This window comes from Megalobrama amblycephala, linkage group LG24, assembly GCF_018812025.1.
Source record: "Megalobrama amblycephala isolate DHTTF-2021 linkage group LG24, ASM1881202v1, whole genome shotgun sequence".
Lineage (NCBI taxonomy): Eukaryota > Metazoa > Chordata > Actinopteri > Cypriniformes > Xenocyprididae > Megalobrama > Megalobrama amblycephala.
The window spans coordinates 153,659-174,983 of NC_063067.1; the positions used below are offsets into that span (position 1 = coordinate 153,659).

The window sequence follows — 21,325 nt, forward strand, 5'->3', positions numbered from 1 at the left end:
ATTTTGAACGGTAGTGTATATTGATACAAATTCTGTTCTTTAAATTTGTATTCATCAAAGAATCCTGACAAAAAGTATCACAGTTTCCAAAAAAAATATTAAGCAACATTGTTTCCAACATTGATAATAACTGAGCATCAAATCATCATATTAGAATGATTTTTGAAGGATCATGTGACACTGAAGACTGGAGTAATGATGCTGAAAATTCACCTTTGCAACACAGAAATAAATTATAATTTTATGTATATCAAAATAGAAAAACATTATTTTAAATTACAGTTATATTTCACAATATTATGTATTTTTGATCAAATGTGCATGTTATGGACTGGGGGAATGCACAGGGTAAAAAACAAATCAACTAAAATTGCATTAAATATGGTTGTTTTAACCAAAATTATGCTGCAAGATGTTTTTTTCAAATAAAGTACCCTGTTATCATTTTGCAAATTCCCATTAATTCCCATGGAAAGTTTCCAGCTTTGAAAATTCCCGGAATTTTGCAACCCTAATCACACGATCATGATGCAGCTTCAGAAGCTTCAGATGTCCTCAACAGTCCTTCATTCTCTGAGCTCGTGTGTGTTTATGTGTCCGTCTCCTCTTCAGTGATCTGTCTGATATTCTGCAGCAGCTCAGAAAAACTCGGTCGTCCATGAGGTCTCTGAAAACAACAAACAACATAATTATTCAAAGTTCTGTGCAGAGATTCAGATGTAAAGGCTGGAATACATGACACAACTTTTAAAATCGCAACAGGGTTTAAAACACTAGACATCAAATAGCTGCAGAGGAAATCAAACACAAAACCTCAAACATGTTTGATCTCCTCCAGCAGTCTGAAGTCTGAGTCCATCATACACTCTGGGATTTTCCGAGACTCATCCAGACTGCGAATCGGGGTGAAAGTGGTGTGATGTGTGTGAGTGTGTGTGAGCGGCGTCTGACCTCGTGCCAGCAGCGGTACATGATGTTGTAGATGTGCCCAGACGCCCGGTGAGGCCTGTAGAGACGGCCGCCCTGCGTCACCTCCTCCACCACCTCCACATTAGAGCGGTTCTCAAACGGGCTCTTGCCCTCGGAGAAAACCTCCCACATCAGCACACCTGTTCACATGAACACACACTCTCAGCGGCTGGATACGACACACACAGTCACAACACACCCGACCTCTGACCTCCAGGCCTCACCGAATGACCAGACGTCTGACTTGTTGCTGAACTTGCTGAAATGCAGGACTTCAGGTGGAGACCATTTGACAGGAAACCTGGAGCCCATGGAGCTGATGTACTGATTGTCCAGAACGTACCTGCCGGAGGATTTAAGGATGTTTAGATATTTGAGCTGGAAAACAAGACAGAAATACTGAGGAAGAACATCAGTTTTTGCAGTGTAGGTCATTTACATCCTTCTAGAAAACACATCTAATATGTGAAAAACTACATATAACCAAAACTTGATGTTTTTGGATGAACAAAACCCCAAGAGAAGGACGTCAGGATGCTGTTTCTTCAAAACAAACGGTGTGTCCCAGTTCATGTATTTGCGCACTATTCTAAGTCAGTGTGTAGTATGAATAGTGTGAGCCGTGTGTTCACTTCAGACGACAGTTCTCTGACCTGGTCATGCCGAAGTCACACACCTTCACAACGTTCCTTTCGTTCACCAGGCAGTTCCGCGCGGCCTACGAACACACACACACACACACACACACTTTTCTTGAATATGATCTTTGGAATCACAGATGTATGTCATCTATCTCTACCCGTCCGTCCGTCTGTCAGTGTTCAGTGTGATTCTGACCAGGTCTCGGTGTATGAAGTTGTTTTGCTCCAGGTACTCCATCCCTTCACAAACGTCCTGACACATGAAGAGCATCTGAACGCGTCCCAGAGTCTTGCTGTGCTGTCGCAGGAAGTGAAGCAAACAGCCGTTCTCCATGAACTCCGTCACGATGCAGATGGGCCGCTGGGTGACGCACACGCCGTACAGCTGGACCAGTTTAGGGTGACAGAGACGCCTGCAAACACACCTGGCAAATGAATCGATGCTCAACACACACAGAGATCATCCACCCGTCTGTCTGTCCAGAATGGCACTAAAGTTATACCAGAAATTCAATTCAATTCACATTTATTTTCACGATACTTATCGTTTCAAAGCAGCTTTACAGAGAATGCATGTCAACATCACAATTTAAAGAATGCAGTTAGCAAATAATATAATTTAGGTAATTAATTTACAATCACTGTTAGCAGTTTAACTGAAGGTAGAAGCAATGAGCTCCTGGAAATAATCAATTACATATTAACAATAATTATGATATATAGAAAGACAGTCATGTGACTGCAGTAGATCAACGAGAAGAGACGAGAATACATTTTGTACGCAAAAACAAAACAAAAATAACGACTTTATTCAACAATCTCTTCTCTTCTGTCATTATCTCACGCAGGTGACGCAGTGAAGCTTCTGTGTTTACGTCCGAATGCCGGCTCAGTATTGGTCGAAGCTGATCATGTGATCAGCACAACGCATGCGTGTGACGCTGACGCAGGAGCCGGCCAATAATGAGTCGGCGTTCTGATGATGAACCTGGAAGCGCTGGACATAAACAGCGAATGAGAATGACACAGAAGAGAAGAGATTGTTGAATAAAGTGGTTATTTTTGTTTTGTTTTTGCACACATAAAGTATTCTCGTCTCTTCATAACATTAAGGTTGATCCACTGCAGTCACATGACTGTTTTAACGATGTCTTTAGTTCCTTTCTGGACCTTGAAAGTGTTGATTATATTGCTGTCTATGGACGAGTCATACACCTCTCAGATTTCATCAAAAATATCTTAATTTGTGTTCTGAAGATGAACGAAGGTCTTATGGGTGTGGAACGACATGAGAGAGAGTAATTAATGACAGAAATATAATTTGTGTGTGAACTAACCCTTTTTCAGAGAAAACAAGATTATTTTTCAGACCCCATTGGCAGATATTTGTTCTTGTTTTAAGCGTCACTTAATTTTGATCATTTTTTCAGAAAACAAGACTTAATATCTGCAGACATTCTGATTTGAGAATTTTAGATATTTGTACTGGAAAACAAGACAAAATCACTGAGGAGGAACATAATTTTTTGCAGTGTAAAGCCAGCAGAATGAGTGTGTGTTTCCATCACACACCTCCGGCTTCTTCCAGAAGCATCTGAGTGACACAGAGCAAGTAAAAGAGACTGAATGAAGCTCTGATAAGAATCTAACGCTCACAGTGCAGGAAGTGGATCTGCTGTGACGTCTCTCACACACATCTGCCCACCCACCCACCCACCACATTTTCCAAATTCACAGCAACTTTCCACTCGTTCAGCGTGTGTCTTACGTCATGATCTTGGCTTCCTCTATGAAATCATTTTCACTCATGGCTCCTTCATTGATGGTTTTAATGGCCACTTTATGCTGCGCCCTCCATTTGCCCAGTCGCACCACTCCAAACTGACCGCTGCCCAGCTCCTTCATGAAGGTCAGCTCCGACGGGTTGATCTCCCATTTATCTGCACAACACACAGAGAACATGGAGAACTTTCAGCATGTGATGTGCTCGTTTAACACCAGATCATTAGGTGAAGATCCGCCCACTTTGGAAACAACAAGATCAAAGATTATTTTTTACAATGAGCTTTCATTTGCTAACATTAACTACGTTAGTTAACATGAACTAACAATGAACGGTTTTAATTGCTAACATTAAGTGTGTTCCTCATTTCTAGTAGTTAATGTTAATTAATGCATTAACTAGCGTTAACTAATGGGACCTTACTGTAAAGTGTTACAGTTTATATTTTTGCCAATGGGGCAATAAAAACAAAGAGAAATCAAGATTGTTTTTCTGACTCCACTGACAGATATTTCTTCTTGTTTTAAGCACAAACTCACTTCATTTTGATATATATTTCATTAAACAAGTCTTAATATCTTCAGTCACTTTGCTTCTCCAGTAAATGTGTCTTGATTTAAGAATGTTTAGAACGACGTGTTTGTCACGTGCGTTTGTCGTTTGTCACGTGTTTGTTGTTCGTTTGTTATTCGTCACATGTTTGTCACGTGCGTTTGTCGTTTGTCACGTGTTTGTTGTTCGTTTGTTATTCGTCACGTGTTTGTTGTTCGTTTGTCATTCGTCACGTGTTTGTTGTTCGTTTGTTATTCGTCACGTGTTTGTCGTTCGTTTGTCATTCGTCACGTGTTTGTTGTTCGTTTGTTATTCATCACGTGTTTGTCATTCGTTTGTTATTCGTCACGTGTTTGTTGTTCGTTTGTCATTCGTCACGTGTTTGTTGTTCGTTTGTTATTCGTCACGTGTTTGTTGTTCGTTTGTCACGTGCGTTTGTCATTCGTCACGTGTTTGTCGTTCGTTTGTTATTCGTCACATGTTTGTTGTTCAATTGTCATTCGTCACGTGTTTGTTGTTCGTTTGTTATTCGTCACGTGTTTGTTGTTCGTTTGTTATTCGTCACGTGTTTGTCGTTCATTTGTCATTCGTCACGTGTTTGTTGTTCAATTGTCATTCGTCACGTGTTTGTTGTTCGTTTGTCATTCGTCACGTGTTTGTTGTTCGTTTGTCATTCGTCACGTGTTTGTTGTTCGTTTGTCATTCGTCACGTGTTTGTCGTTCGTTTGTTATTCGTCACGTGTTTGTTGTTCGTTTGTTATTCGTCACGTGTTTGTTGTTCGTTTGTCATTCGTCACGTGTTTGTTGTTCGTTTGTCATTCGTCACGTGTTTGTCGTTCGTTTGTTATTCGTCACGTGTTTGTTGTTCGTTTGTCATTCGTCACGTGTTTGTCGTTCGTTTGTTATTCGTCACGTGTTTGTTGTTCGTTTGTCATTCGTCACGTGTTTGTTGTTCGTTTGTCATTCGTCACGTGTTTGTTGTTCGTTTGTCACGTGCGTTTGTCGTTTGTCACGTGTTTGTCGTGCGTTTGTCACGTGCGTTTGTCATTCGTCACGTGTTTGTTGTTCGTTTGTTATTCGTCACGTGTTTGTTGTTCGTTTGTTATTCGTCACGTGTTTGTCATTCGTTTGTTATTCGTCACGTGTTTGTCGTTCGTTTGTCATTCGTCACGTGTTTGTTGTTCGTTTGTCATTCGTCACGTGTTTGTTGTTCGTTTGTTATTCGTCACGTGTTTGTTGTTCGTTTGTCACGTGCGTTTGTCATTCGTCACGTGTTTGTTGTTCGTTTGTTATTCGTCACGTGTTTGTCGTGCGTTTGTCACGTGCGTTTGTCGTTTGTCACGTGTTTGTTGTTCGTTTGTTATTCGTCACGTGTTTGTTGTTCGTTTGTCATTCGTCACGTGTTTGTTGTTCGTTTGTTATTCGTCACGTGTTTGTCATTCGTTTGTTATTCGTCACGTGTTTGTTGTTCGTTTGTCATTCGTCACGTGTTTGTTGTTCGTTTGTTATTCGTCACGTGTTTGTTGTTCGTTTGTCACGTGCGTTTGTCATTCGTCACGTGTTTGTCGTTCGTTTGTTATTCGTCACATGTTTGTTGTTCAATTGTCATTCGTCACGTGTTTGTTGTTCGTTTGTCATTCGTCACGTGTTTGTTGTTCGTTTGTTATTCGTCACGTGTTTGTCGTTCATTTGTCATTCGTCACGTGTTTGTTGTTCGTTTGTCATTCGTCACGTGTTTGTCGTTCGTTTGTTATTCGTCACGTGTTTGTCGTTCGTTTGTCACGTGCGTTTGTCGTTTGTCACGTGTTTGTCGTTCGTTTGTCACGTGCGTTTGTCGTTTGTCACGTGTTTGTCGTGCGTTTGTCACGTGCGTTTGTCATTCGTCACGTGTTTGTTGTTCGTTTGTCATTCGTCACGTGTTTGTTGTTCGTTTGTTATTCGTCACGTGTTTGTTGTTCGTTTGTTATTCGTCACGTGTTTGTTGTTCGTTTGTCATTCGTCACGTGTTTGTCGTGCGTTTGTCACGTGCGTTTGTCATTCGTCACGTGTTTGTTGTTCGTTTGTTATTCGTCACGTGTTTGTTGTTCGTTTGTCATTCGTCACGTGTTTGTTGTTCGTTTGTTATTCGTCACGTGTTTGTCATTCGTTTGTTATTCGTCACGTGTTTGTTGTTCGTTTGTTATTCGTCACGTGTTTGTTGTTCGTTTGTCATTCGTCACGTGTTTGTTGTTCGTTTGTTATTCGTCACGTGTTTGTCGTTCGTTTGTCATTCGTCACGTGTTTGTTGTTCGTTTGTTATTCGTCACGTGTTTGTCGTTCGTTTGTCATTCGTCACGTGTTTGTTGTTCGTTTGTTATTCATCACGTGTTTGTCATTCGTTTGTTATTCGTCACGTGTTTGTTGTTCGTTTGTCATTCGTCACGTGTTTGTTGTTCGTTTGTCACGTGCGTTTGTCGTTTGTCACGTGTTTGTCGTGCGTTTGTCACGTGCGTTTGTCATTCGTCACGTGTTTGTTGTTCGTTTGTTATTCGTCACGTGTTTGTTGTTCGTTTGTCATTCGTCACGTGTTTGTTGTTCGTTTGTCATTCGTCACGTGTTTGTCGTGCGTTTGTCACGTGCGTTTGTCATTCGTCACGTGTTTGTTGTTCGTTTGTTATTCGTCACGTGTTTGTTGTTCGTTTGTTATTCGTCACGTGTTTGTCATTCGTTTGTTATTCGTCACGTGTTTGTCGTTCGTTTGTCATTCGTCACGTGTTTGTTGTTCGTTTGTCATTCGTCACGTGTTTGTTGTTCGTTTGTTATTCGTCACGTGTTTGTTGTTCGTTTGTCACGTGCGTTTGTCATTCGTCACGTGTTTGTCGTTCGTTTGTTATTCATCACGTGTTTGTCATTCGTTTGTTATTCGTCACGTGTTTGTTGTTCGTTTGTCATTCGTCACGTGTTTGTTGTTCGTTTGTTATTCGTCACGTGTTTGTCGTTCGTTTGTCATTCGTCACGTGTTTGTTGTTCGTTTGTTATTCGTCACGTGTTTGTCGTTCGTTTGTCATTCGTCACGTGTTTGTTGTTCGTTTGTTATTCATCACGTGTTTGTCATTCGTTTGTTATTCGTCACGTGTTTGTTGTTCGTTTGTTATTCGTCACGTGTTTGTTGTTCGTTTGTTATTCGTCACGTGTTTGTTGTTCGTTTGTCATTCGTCACGTGTTTGTTGTTCGTTTGTTATTCGTCACGTGTTTGTTGTTCGTTTGTCACGTGCGTTTGTCATTCGTCACGTGTTTGTTGTTCGTTTGTCATTCGTCACGTGTTTGTTGTTCGTTTGTTATTCATCACATGTTTGTCATTCGTTTGTTATTCGTCACGTGTTTGTTGTTCGTTTGTCATTCGTCACGTGTTTGTTGTTCGTTTGTCACGTGCGTTTGTCGTTTGTCACGTGTTTGTCGTGCGTTTGTCACGTGCGTTTGTCATTCGTCACGTGTTTGTTGTTCGTTTGTTATTCGTCACGTGTTTGTTGTTGTCATTCGTTTGTTGTTGTTTGTTGTTGTCATTCGTTTGTTGTTGTCATTTGTTCGTTTGTCATTCGTCACGTGTTTGTCGTGCGTTTGTCACGTGTTTGTTGTTGTCATTCGTTTGTTGTTGTTTGTTGTTGTCATTCGTTTGTTGTTGTCATTTGTTCGTTTGTCATTCGTCACGTGTTTGTCGTGCGTTTGTCACGTGTTTGTTGTTCGTTTGTCATTCGTCACGTGTTTGTTGTTCGTTTGTTATTCGTCACGTGTTTGTTGTTCGTTTGTCATTCGTCACGTGTTTGTTGTTCGTTTGTCATTCGTCACGTGTTTGTCGTTCGTTTGTTATTCGTCACGTGTTTGTTGTTCGTTTGTCATTCGTCACGTGTTTGTCGTTCGTTTGTTATTCGTCACGTGTTTGTTGTTCGTTTGTCATTCGTCACGTGTTTGTTGTTCGTTTGTCATTCGTCACGTGTTTGTTGTTCGTTTGTCACGTGCGTTTGTCATTCGTCACGTGTTTGTTGTTCGTTTGTTATTCGTCACGTGTTTGTTGTTCGTTTGTTATTCGTCACGTGTTTGTCATTCGTTTGTTATTCGTCACGTGTTTGTCGTTCGTTTGTCATTCGTCACGTGTTTGTTGTTCGTTTGTCATTCGTCACGTGTTTGTTGTTCGTTTGTTATTCGTCACGTGTTTGTTGTTCGTTTGTCACGTGCGTTTGTCATTCGTCACGTGTTTGTTGTTCGTTTGTTATTCGTCACGTGTTTGTCGTGCGTTTGTCACGTGCGTTTGTCGTTTGTCACGTGTTTGTTGTTCGTTTGTTATTCGTCACGTGTTTGTTGTTCGTTTGTCATTCGTCACGTGTTTGTTGTTCGTTTGTTATTCGTCACGTGTTTGTCATTCGTTTGTTATTCGTCACGTGTTTGTTGTTCGTTTGTCATTCGTCACGTGTTTGTTGTTCGTTTGTTATTCGTCACGTGTTTGTTGTTCGTTTGTCACGTGCGTTTGTCATTCGTCACGTGTTTGTCGTTCGTTTGTTATTCGTCACATGTTTGTTGTTCAATTGTCATTCGTCACGTGTTTGTTGTTCGTTTGTCATTCGTCACGTGTTTGTTGTTCGTTTGTTATTCGTCACGTGTTTGTCGTTCATTTGTCATTCGTCGTGTGTGTGATGTTCGTTTGTCATTCGTCACGTGTTTGTCGTTCGTTTGTTATTCGTCACGTGTTTGTCGTTCGTTTGTCACGTGCGTTTGTCGTTTGTCACGTGTTTGTCGTTCGTTTGTCACGTGCGTTTGTCGTTTGTCACGTGTTTGTCGTGCGTTTGTCACGTGCGTTTGTCATTCGTCACGTGTTTGTTGTTCGTTTGTCATTCGTCACGTGTTTGTTGTTCGTTTGTTATTCGTCACGTGTTTGTTGTTCGTTTGTTATTCGTCACGTGTTTGTTGTTCGTTTGTCATTCGTCACGTGTTTGTCGTGCGTTTGTCACGTGCGTTTGTCATTCGTCACGTGTTTGTTGTTCGTTTGTTATTCGTCACGTGTTTGTTGTTCGTTTGTCATTCGTCACGTGTTTGTTGTTCGTTTGTTATTCGTCACGTGTTTGTCATTCGTTTGTTATTCGTCACGTGTTTGTTGTTCGTTTGTTATTCGTCACGTGTTTGTTGTTCGTTTGTCATTCGTCACGTGTTTGTTGTTCGTTTGTTATTCGTCACGTGTTTGTCGTTCGTTTGTCATTCGTCACGTGTTTGTTGTTCGTTTGTTATTCGTCACGTGTTTGTCGTTCGTTTGTCATTCGTCACGTGTTTGTTGTTCGTTTGTTATTCATCACGTGTTTGTCATTCGTTTGTTATTCGTCACGTGTTTGTTGTTCGTTTGTCATTCGTCACGTGTTTGTTGTTCGTTTGTCACGTGCGTTTGTCGTTTGTCACGTGTTTGTCGTGCGTTTGTCACGTGCGTTTGTCATTCGTCACGTGTTTGTTGTTCGTTTGTTATTCGTCACGTGTTTGTTGTTGTCATTCGTTTGTTGTTGTTTGTTGTTGTCATTCGTTTGTTGTTGTCATTTGTTCGTTTGTCATTCGTCACGTGTTTGTTGTGCGTTTGTCACGTGTTTGTTGTTGTCATTCGTTTGTTGTTGTTTGTTGTTGTCATTCGTTTGTTGTTGTCATTTGTTCGTTTGTCATTCGTCACGTGTTTGTCGTGCGTTTGTCACGTGTTTGTTGTTCGTTTGTCATTCGTCACGTGTTTGTCGTGCGTTTGTCACGTGCGTTTGTCATTCGTCACGTGTTTGTTGTTCGTTTGTTATTCGTTACGTGTTTGTTGTTCGTTTGTCATTCGTCACGTGTTTGTTGTTCGTTTGTTATTCGTCACGTGTTTGTCATTCGTTTGTTATTCGTCACGTGTTTGTTGTTCGTTTGTCATTCGTCACGTGTTTGTTGTTCGTTTGTTATTCGTCACGTGTTTGTTGTTCGTTTGTCACGTGCGTTTGTCATTCGTCACGTGTTTGTCGTTCGTTTGTTATTCGTCACATGTTTGTTGTTCATTTGTCATTCGTCACATGTTTGTTGTTCATTTGTTATTCGTCACATGTTTGTCGTTCGTTTGTTATTCGTCACATGTTTGTTGTTCATTTGTCATTCGTCACGTGTTTGTTGTTCATTTGTTATTCGTCACATGTTTGTCGTTCGTTTGTTATTCGTCACGTGTTTGTTGTTCGTTTGTTATTCGTCACGTGTTTGTCGTTCGTTTGTCATTCGTCACGTGTTTGTTGTTCGTTTGTTATTCATCACGTGTTTGTCATTCGTTTGTTATTCGTCACGTGTTTGTTGTTCGTTTGTCATTCGTCACGTGTTTGTTGTTCGTTTGTTATTCGTCACGTGTTTGTTGTTCGTTTGTCACGTGCGTTTGTCATTCGTCACGTGTTTGTCGTTCGTTTGTTATTCGTCACATGTTTGTTGTTCATTTGTCATTCGTCACATGTTTGTTGTTCAATTGTCATTCGTCACGTGTTTGTTGTTCGTTTGTCATTCGTCACGTGTTTGTTGTTCGTTTGTTATTCGTCACGTGTTTGTTGTTCGTTTGTTATTCGTCACGTGTTTGTTGTTCGTTTGTTATTCGTCACGTGTTTGTTGTTCGTTTGTCATTCGTCACGTGTTTGTCGTTCGTTTGTTATTCGTCACGTGTTTGTTGTTCGTTTGTTATTCATCACGTGTTTGTCATTCGTTTGTTATTCGTCACGTGTTTGTTGTTCGTTTGTTATTCGTCACGTGTTTGTTGTTCGTTTGTCACGTGCGTTTGTCATTCGTCACGTGTTTGTCGTTCGTTTGTTATTCGTCACATGTTTGTTGTTCATTTGTCATTCGTCACATGTTTGTTGTTCAATTGTCATTCGTCACGTGTTTGTTGTTCGTTTGTCATTCGTCACGTGTTTGTTGTTCGTTTGTTATTCGTCACGTGTTTGTTGTTCGTTTGTTATTCGTCACGTGTTTGTTGTTCGTTTGTTATTCGTCACGTGTTTGTTGTTCGTTTGTCATTCGTCACGTGTTTGTCGTTCGTTTGTTATTCGTCACGTGTTTGTTGTTCGTTTGTCATTCGTCACGTGTTTGTCGTTCGTTTGTCATTCGTCACGTGTTTGTCGTTCGTTTGTCATTCGTCACGTGTTTGTCGTTCGTTTGTTATTCGTCACGTGTTTGTCGTTCGTTTGTTATTCGTCACGTGTTTGTTGTTCGTTTGTAATTCGTCACGTGTTTGTCGTTCGTTTGTTATTCGTCACGTGTTTGTTGTTCGTTTGTCATTCGTCACGTGTTTGTTGTTCGTTTGTCATTCGTCACGTGTTTATCGTTCGTTTGTTATTCGTCACGTGTTTGTCGTTCGTTTGTTATTCGTCACGTGTTTGTTGTTCGTTTGTCATTCGTCACGTGTTTGTTGTTCGTTTGTTATTCGTCACGTGTTTGTTGTTCGTTTGTCACGTGCGTTTGTCATTCGTCACGTGTTTGTCGTTCGTTTGTTATTCGTCACATGTTTGTTGTTCATTTGTCATTCGTCACATGTTTGTTGTTCAATTGTCATTCGTCACGTGTTTGTTGTTCGTTTGTCATTCGTCACGTGTTTGTTGTTCGTTTGTTATTCGTCACGTGTTTGTTGTTCGTTTGTTATTCGTCACGTGTTTGTTGTTCGTTTGTTATTCGTCACGTGTTTGTTGTTCGTTTGTCATTCGTCACGTGTTTGTCGTTCGTTTGTTATTCGTCACATGTTTGTTGTTCGTTTGTTATTCGTCACGTGTTTGTCGTTCGTTTGTCATTCGTCACGTGTTTATCGTTCGTTTGTTATTCGTCACGTGTTTGTCGTTCGTTTGTTATTCGTCACGTGTTTGTTGTTCGTTTGTCATTTGTCACGTGTTTGTTGTTCGTTTGTTATTCGTCACGTGTTTGTTGTTCGTTTGTTATTCGTCACGTGATTGTTGTTCGTTTGTTATTCGTCACGTGTTTGTCGTTCGTTTGTCATTCGTCACGTGTTTATCGTTCGTTTGTTATTCGTCACGTGTTTGTCGTTCGTTTGTTATTCGTCACGTGTTTGTTGTTCGTTTGTCATTCGTCACGTGTTTGTTGTTCGTTTGTTATTCGTCACGTGTTTGTTGTTCGTTTGTTATTCGTCACGTGATTGTTGTTCGTTTGTTATTCATCACGTGTTTGTTGTTCGTTTGTTATTCGTCACGTGTTTGTTGTTCGTTTGTCATTCGTCACGTGTTTGTTGTTCGTTTGTTATTCGTCACGTGTTTGTTGTTCGTTTGTTATTCGTCACGTGATTGTTGTTCGTTTGTTATTCGTCACGTGTTTGTTGTTCGTTTGTTATTCGTCACGTGTTTGTTGTTCGTTTGTTATTCGTCACGTGTTTGTTGTTCGTTTGTTACGTGCATTTGTCATTCGTCACGTGTTTGTCGTTCGTTTGTTACGTGCGTTTGTCATTCGTCACGTGTTTGTCGTTCGTTTGTTATTCGTCACGTGTTTGTTGTTCGTTTGTCATTCGTCACGTGTTTGTTGTTCGTTTGTTATTCGTCACGTGTTTGTTGTTCGTTTGTTACGTGCGTTTGTCATTCGTCACTTGTTTGTCGTTCGTTTGTTATTCGTCACGTGTTTGTTGTTCGTTTGTTATTCGTCACGTTTGTTGTTCATTTGTCATTCGTCACGTGTTTGTTGTTCGTTTGTTATTCGTCACGTGTTTGTTGTTCGTTTGTTACATGCGTTTGTCATTCGTCACGTGTTTGTCGTTCGTTTGTTATTCGTCACGTGTGTTGTTCGTTTGTCATTCGTCACGTGTTTGTTGTTCGTTTGTTATTCGTCACGTGTTTGTTCGTTTGTTACGTGCGTTTGTCATTCGTCACGTGTTTGTCGTTCGTTTGTTATTCGTCACGTGTTTGTTGTTCATTTGTTATTCGTCACGTTTGTTGTTCATTTGTCATTCGTCACGTGTTTGTTGTTCATTTGTTATTCGTCACGTGTTTGTCATTCGTCACATGTTTGTTGTTCGTTTGTTATTCGTCACGTGTTTGTTGTTCATTTGTTATTCGTCACGTGTTTGTTGTTCTTTTTTCATTCGTCACGTGTTTGTTGTTCGTTTGTCATTCGTCACGTGTTTGTTGTTCGTTTGTTATTCGTCACGTGTTTGTTGTTCGTTTGTTACGTGCGTTTGTCATTCGTCACGTGTTTGTCGTTCGTTTGTTATTCGTCACGTGTTTGTTGTTCGTTTGTCATTCATCACGTGTTTGTCGTTCGTTTGTTATTCGTCACGTGTTGTTCGTTTGTTATTCGTCACGTGTTTGTTGTTCGTCACGTGTTTGTCGTTCGTTTGTCACGTGCGTTTGTTATTCGTCACGTGTTTGTTATTCGTCACGTGTTTGTTATTCGTCACGTGCGTTTGTTATTCGTCACGTGTTTGTCGTTCATTTGTCACGTGCGTTTGTTATTCGTCACGTGTTTGTCGTTCGTTTGTCACGTGCGTTTGTCATTCGTTCGTTGAGTGCGTTTGTCGCATGCATTCTCTGTTCGTTCAACAAATGCATTTGTAATTCGTTCGTTGACTGTGTTTGTCATTCCTTTGTTGCGTTTGTCATTTGTAACTTGTGTTTGTCGTTCGTTTGTCATGTGCATTTACCGTTGTTCGTCAAGTGCGTTTGTAAGTCGTTCATTGAGTGCATTTGTAGCTTGTTTGTTGCGTGCATTTGTCGTTCGTCATGCGTGTTTGTCATTGTCATGTCCGTTTGTCATTTGTTTGTTGAGTGAGTTTGTCATTCATCATGTGTATTTGTCATTGTGTCACATGCGTTTGTCATTCATTCGTCATGTGTGTTTGTTATTCATTGTGTGTGTTTGTCGTCTGTTGCCTGTGTTTGTCGTTCTTCATGTGTTTGTTGTTCATTGAGTGTTTGTCATGTGTTTGTTGTTCGTTGTGGGTCTGACCTGAACTGAATCCCGCTGTAGCCGGCAGACATTTGCCCATGGGCCCGATGGGATATCTCAGTCTGGCCACCAGCCCTGATCAAACACAGCAGATCTTCAGCATCTTCATCACAACAGAAGAGCAGAACTGAGCAGAATTCATGAGTACCTGCTGCATTATGTTTGTGGTAGTTGATGAGTTCAGGAACAGAGCTGAACACGTGATTCTCTGCCAAGTAGAACTGAGCCGTGTCTGTCTGCTTTATCTGGTAGTGCCTCACCTCACCTTTACCTGAACTGATCAATCAATGTATCGATCAATCAGTTGATCAATGGATCAATGGATCAGTCAGAGCATTGATGCTTCTTTACCTCTGTGCGTAAACAGACACTGTGTATCCGCTGGGCTGACTGGAGCTTCTGACCACAAACCCTCCGTCCTTCCCCTGAAACACACACACACACACACACACACACACACACGTGTGAGACAGATGATGATGATGATGGATCAATAATTGATGATGGATGGATAGGCTTCTTCACCTCTTGTCTCAGTAACTGTTCTGCTTCAGCTCTGTTGACGTTCTTGCAGTACCAGCTAATGAAGATCATCATCATCACACACACACACACACACACACACACACACACACACACACACAATGAACAGTCAGTGAACAGTGTTAACTCTGAATGAACTGATGCAATTTTGGTGATGATTAAAGACTCTGATTGGTCGATACTCACTCGTTGGCCTCTATAGTTCCGATTTCTGTAACATAGTTACTGGGAATGAATCCCTTGTTCCTGAGAGAGAGAGAATGAGCAGAAATCAACATGTCTGAACTAAAGAAACACACTCACACACACTGTCACACACACTGACCCGTGTCTGTCTTTGGCTCTCCACCACAGCTGGTCTTGTTTGTGGAGGATGATGTATGTTTCTCCATGACGGAGCGTCAGGTCTGAACTCTCTCTGGCGGTGAAGTCGTACATGGCCACCACCTTCATCACCCCGCTGTCGTCATCCTCAGGAGGCGACGGAGGCAGTTTCTTCTGAGACAGTTGATTCTGAGACACCAGAAGAGAATGATTACAGAACAAATCAATGGATGAACGAATGAATTAACACAGGCAACGATTGTATACCATACGGACGGATCTTGGATATCCGCTGTGGTCCACATCCACACGAGTGCTGCTTCTGAGAGAGAGATACGGCTGGTTACTGTCTCACACACACACCTTTGAGAAGATGAGCTGCTCTTAATTCACAGTAAACATTTCACACATATGCAGGGTTGCAAACTCTCACGCCTTTTTTACTAAATGACCATGTGTGAGATGCTTTCTCACTGCACTCACATTTGACTGTTTTCTGTAAACCTTAAGAATTGAAAGCAACATGCATAACAAAACAATCTGTCATAAAAGCAAGCGGTGCAATGCAAAAAAATCATATTCGTACTCATTTTTTGTCGTTTTCTGACACAATTATCTAAACATCCTTAAAACTAGATTTACTTGCTTAAGAAGAAAAATGACAAAATTTTAAGTCTTGGTTTCAGAGAAATCTAACAAGATGCTGTTTGCCAAAGGAGTCGGAAAATTAATCTAATTCAAAAGGAAAAACAAGATTATTTTTCACACCACATTTGCAAACATCTTTTTTTCTCTCATTTTAAGCATAAACTCCGAAAACAAGACGTCAGTTCTTGTGTCATTTTGCTTCTCAATTAAATACATCTTGTTTTCAGGATGTTTAGATATTTCTGTTGAAAAACAAGACAACCCTGCATATATGATCTTAGTTTCAGGCGGGTGTGTGGAGGAGCCGTGCAGCGTGACATGAACGACCAGCGGGATGAACGTCTCGTCATCAGCGGCTTCATTCTAATGGTGTTCTAGATTCGTCTCACATCATACCTGGTCTGTAGTGCACAGCAGCAGCAGCAGAAGATGGAGTGAATGGACTGATCTGGAGGAGAGAAACACAGACAGTGAGCTGAAGAAACGCTGATGGAGGACGACCGTCCGCTCACGACACCTTCAAACTCCTTCATCCTGTTTCCCTTGGAATTCAGTTCATTTTTCTGACCCCATTGGCAGATATCTGTTCTTGTTTTAAGCTTAAATGTTTTTACATTTCTCATTAAACAAGACATCTTCAGTCATTTTGCTTCTCCAGTAAATATATATTGATTTAAGAATGTTTAGATATTTGTGCTGGAAAAAAAGACTAATAAAAAAATATTTTTTTCAGCACACAATCATTTTTATAGTGTATTATTGGGGGTTTAAGCGCTGAAACTTTATTGTAATTGTTAAATTTTCCAAGGATCAGCATTCTCTCCTAAAAGTGATCGGACAGACCAAACTGTATGTCATAGAGACTTGAAAATTTGAGGGCTGGTAGTACTCACACCGTCTACAACGTTACCAAGGCTCACCCCAATCGGCCTGACGGGGGCGCTACACCGGTCAAACGTACAAAATGGCTCATAACTCCTGAACCGTCAGGCATAGGCTCAAGTGTCTTATAACATTGAAATCCTTGGCTCAAGGCGGACAAGATGCGGATTCACTCATCGATTCGTTCCCCAAAATTTTGCGGTATTTTGGATTCTTTGAAAAGCCTACTTTTGCGAATTAGTCCTAGATTTTTGACCTGATTAGACCCAAACCAGTGTAGCGCAATTCTCCGGAGTCTGATTGATAATAATTATCAAAAAAAAGTTGAAATTCCGAATTCACGGACTCTAAAAGGGCCACCAAAACATTCGAAGTGGGCGGAGCCACTTTTACTAAAATGCCTATAACTTGTGAACAGAATGAGATATTTTCACCAAATTTGGCACACCTGTGTAAGAGCTCATTCTGTGGTCGTGTGAAAAAGGATGCAGCGACTGGCCACTTGGTGGCACTATAACAGGAAAAAAACAGGAAAATGGCAATAACTACTTCACCGTTAGTCCGATCGACTTGAAAATTGGCATGCAGTCCGAGGTGCCACGACTGTTTATGAGGACATTGATATATCTCAAAAAATATGTCTGCCATCGGCCAATGAAATTTGAGCAGCTATCAGACAAGGTTGAAAGTCACTGGGCCTGTTTGACTCACGGCCCTAGAGGCCTGTGAGAAATTTGAAAGAAAATCGGCCACTGGGGGGGTGCCTTCGTGTTTTTCATGTGTGTAAAGGATAGTGTATCGTACGATTTTTCACGCATGCCCACGACATTCATACCACATGGTAGAACTCCTCATTCTGAGCAAACCGCCGCTGTCCATCCAATCATTCGTTGAACCTCGATAACTGTTAAAAAGCTTTATAAACTATTTATTTCCTATGGTAAATTGCCTGTATTTGCTGTAAACGGTGTTTTCCATTTATGATCAAAATGGTTACAGGTTTGGTAATTAAAAGCGTGTGCTGACAATTGCTGCTCGCAGTTATATTTGTTCTTGCTACTGCCGCGTTCTGCATCGATCACAAGACATCATCCAAAACTAGCCAGATTTTACAGAATCCTCTGGAACAAGGTTATTAAAGCAGTGACCAAAGTGCATGAACAAATCCTAAAACAGCAGATTCTTGGTGGTTCTGTGTGTAAGAAAAGAGCATTTCTCAAGCAGCTTCAGCTGCACAAAAATGACCAGCTGCACAAACCGCACACTTCCTGTCAACAGAAGGTGAGAGAAACACCGGTGAGAGTTTCACCAGCGGCCCGGACGCGAGCAAAACCACCCAACAGAAGCCCATTGCTCGCAACTTGATGATAAAACCTCCAGAGACTAGAAGACAAGGAAAGTTTGGATGGGAAACAGACTGAAGGAGTGAAGAGAGAGAAAGGTGTGAATGTGGGTCGCACACCCACATGGACACTTCATCCACTCTCACACGTCTGTCTTAAAGGACATTTACCCTCAAAGAACTCAGAAACAGACAGAACTGCAACAGGGAATGGAACAAAGAATGAAACAATGAAAGTGCTATAACAACTTGCATTAATAAATCACTGTAAAAAATATACAGAACAGATCAGTAGCTCATGAACATCCCAGATAACAGGGAACGTTCTGGCAAGGTTCTCTCAACGTTATAAACAAACGTTCTTCCAGTAATGTTATTAGAATGTTCGTTCAAAGTTATCTGGTCTTTAATAATGTTCTCAAAACATTACCACAAAAATATTGTTCATACATCATTCATGGAGCTTTTTTTCTGAAATGTTTATCTGGACGTTCGTCTAACGTTTTTTAAATGTTACTACCTGTTTCAGAACATTCAGAGAACATTCAAAAGTAACATTCCCATAATGTTTGAAGAGTGATACAATGTTCCCTTAATGTTCGTATAACCAAGAAAAAACATTTGTAAAACATTTTAAAAAACTGGATGTTTTGAACTTTCAGAGAACATTCAGAAATAACGTTTTCATAACTTAATAGGAACGTTAGAAAAATGTTCGTAGAACGTATTTTTGTCAGCTGGGATTCAGTTAAATATTTTTACTTTACCATTAGTCAAGGAATGTTACAGGAACAGTTCACTCAAAATAAACTCAATCATCATTTACTCACTCTCATGTCGTTCTAGCCCAGGTGAAAAAAAAGTACACTTCTATAATATACTTAAAGTGCTCTATTTTCGCGCTCTAATTTTGTACTTAATATACTACAAATTCCTCTTTAGTTCTTGTTAAGATCATCTTAAGAACATCTAAGTGTACTCAACTGTGCTATTTTGAGACAGCATGAAATATGAACTAAAATGTGCTTTTAAATATACTATCTCTGTATTTAAAAAATGTATTTAGATACTACTTATATTACATCTGAACCCATAGTGTACTAAAACGGGTTGCTAAATACATTTTTAAACACAGAGATAGTATATTAAAAGCACTTTCAGTTCATATTTCATGCTGTCTCAGAATAGCACAGTTGAGTACACTTAGATGTTCTTAAGATGATCTTAACAAGAACTAAAGAGGAATTTGTAGTATATTAAGTACAAAATTAGTGCGCGAAAATAAAGCACTTTAAGTATATTATAGAAGTGTACTTTTTTTTCACCTGGGAGAAGATATTTTGAAGAACTTTGAGGTCTAAACAATAGAAGAGAAGAAATCCATACAGGTTTACGGAGCAAACGATGACAGAATGATCATTTTTGGGTGAATGATCTATTTAACGTTACCAGTGAAACGTTATATGAACACTTATGTGTCTGTTGGTGAATGGAGAGTCATAGGCCTGTCATCACATCACTCCTCCGTTACAATAGTCATATTATTCTCCCTCTTTTCCAGACATTGACCCATTGAATATACATGTTATATGTACAGCTGCTTTGAATCGATACATATAGTGAAAAGCCCAACACAAACACACATAACATAAACACACACACTTTCAGTGCAGCATCAAATCATTAGTCTGGTAAATAATGTCATTATTATGATGTGAAATGTTCTCGTACTCACTGGAGTGAATCATTTTACCGCAGTGAATCTGTCAATCGCGTCTGATACAGCAGACTCAGCATGGCATGTGTGTGCGTGAAGTTTAAACATGAGAGTGGAGGAAAAGGTGACGTAGTTCACACACACACACACACACACACCGTTCTTCCGCTACAGGATGTCACATCATGAAAAGGAATGAAGACTATGACACACACACACACACACACACACACACACACACACACAAGTTCTTTAACTCTTATGAGATCCAACGGCTCTTTATCACTTTAATAACTGCATAATTCATTAGCACATTAATCTAAAAAAGAATAATATTTCTCTCATGACAACTTTCGGAGTGTTTGGCATAGTAAAGGATATGACAATGTTGATATGTTTGGTCTTGGAGGAATTGATCTGCTACGCTGCTGTCATTGCTGCTGCTGCTGTTGTTTATTTCTACTGCTGGTGTTATTGCTGCTACTTCTGTTATTTCTGCTGCTGATTCTGTTATTTCTGATGCTGATTCTGTTATTTCTGCTGCTGATTCTGTTATTGCTGCTGCTGTTATTGTTGCTGCTGCTGCTATTGCTGCTGCTGGTGATTATTTCTACTACCTCTGTTATTTCTGCTGCTGATTCTGTTATTGCTGCTGCTGTTATTGTTGCTGCTGCTGCTATTGCTGCTGCTGGTGATTATTTCTACTACCTCTGTTATTTCTGCTGCTGATTCTGTTATTGCTGCTGCTGATTCTGTTATTTCTGCTGCTGCTGGTGGTTATTTCTACTGCTGCTGTTATTGCTGCTGCTGATTCTGTTATTGCTGCTTCTGTTATTGCTGGTGGTGGTGGTTATTTCTACTGCTGCTGTTGTTGCTGCTGCTTCTGTTATTTCTGCTGCTGTTATTGCTGCTGCTGGTGGTTATTTCCACTGCTTCTGCTGATTCTGTTATTGCTGCTGGTGGTGGTTATTTCTACTGCTGGTGTTATTGCTGCTGCTTCTGTTATTTCTGCTGCTTTTATTGCTGCTGCTGTTATTGTTGCTGCTGCTGGTGGTGGTTATTTCTACTGCTGGTGTTATTGCTGCTGCTTCTGTTATTTCTGCTGCTTTTATTGCTGCTGCTGTTATTGTTGCTGCTGCTGGTGGTGGTTATTTCTACTGCTGGTGTTGTTGCTGCTGCTTCTGTTATTGCTGGTGGTGGTGGTTATTTCTACTGCTGCTGTTATTTCTGCTGCTTCTGTTATTTCTGCTGCTGCTGTTATTGCTGCTGCTGGTGGTTATTTCTACCGTTTCTGTTATTTCTGCTGCTGTTAATTATTAGTGCTGCTGCTGTTGTGGTTATTTCTGCTGCTGTTGGTTTTTGCTGCTGCAGAGCAAGTACAGGGTTTGCTACTGCCAATACATACACAACATGCTGCTGTGAGCAAGTAAGACATGCTCCTGTTGTACAATATAGCATACACAAATTACACGTAACAGATCTATACAGCTGGGGAAGGTGGAGGGTTTCTGACAGCGTGCTGCAACTGCTACAGAAAATGCTGACCAGTATTTGAAGGTTGGGCAGCAAGCTCATTGGCTACTGATACAGAAGATTGCAAGCAGATTGAGTTAAGGACCTTTCAGCCTGTACTATATAGAGTTTCATGACAAAACTTTGTATTTGTCCTCATCATGGAGGTCAGAATAACAGCAGGAGTTCTGTGTTATTGGTGTACATTTATCTCAGTGATGATGTCTGATGTTTTGGGGATCCAACAATACATTTATTGTTGTCAGTATATATTGTAACACCTTCTTTGTTTTTTTCAGATGTTACTTTGAGGGGTTCAACAGATTTGACATGTACTGATAAAAACCTCGTCACAAAAAAAATGATCTTTTAAACCTATTTTATTATTCCCACAAGTGCTTATTTACATGTGCTACAAAGTCAATGAATAAACTTGAAAGCCAGCTTTGTCTCTTTTAAATGAGTCA

At 40.4% G+C, this 21,325-nt stretch overlaps 1 protein-coding gene across 2 annotated transcripts; it reads right to left on the minus strand.

Annotated features, from left to right (window-relative positions):
• Nucleotides 1-311: 311 nt before the first annotated feature.
• On the minus strand, nucleotides 312-19,446 carry txk (TXK tyrosine kinase). Of its 2 annotated transcripts, XM_048179094.1 has the most exons (15): nucleotides 19,365-19,429; nucleotides 15,802-15,853; nucleotides 15,025-15,079; nucleotides 14,759-14,946; nucleotides 14,620-14,679; nucleotides 14,416-14,470; nucleotides 14,242-14,315; nucleotides 14,039-14,166; nucleotides 13,891-13,965; nucleotides 3,379-3,550; nucleotides 1,807-2,023; nucleotides 1,623-1,687; nucleotides 1,194-1,312; nucleotides 952-1,109; nucleotides 312-667 (listed from the first exon to the last, which is right to left on the minus strand). In XM_048179094.1, the coding sequence occupies exons 1-15, from the start codon at nucleotides 19,375-19,377 to the stop codon at nucleotides 590-592; spliced, it is 1,509 nt and encodes a 502-aa protein (XP_048035051.1). In that variant the 5' UTR covers nucleotides 19,378-19,429; the 3' UTR covers nucleotides 312-589. The 2 variants fall into 2 exon arrangements, with proteins under 2 accessions (XP_048035051.1, XP_048035050.1); XM_048179093.1 differs by having other exon boundaries at nucleotides 312-1,109; nucleotides 19,365-19,446.
• Nucleotides 19,447-21,325: the final 1,879 nt, after the last annotated feature.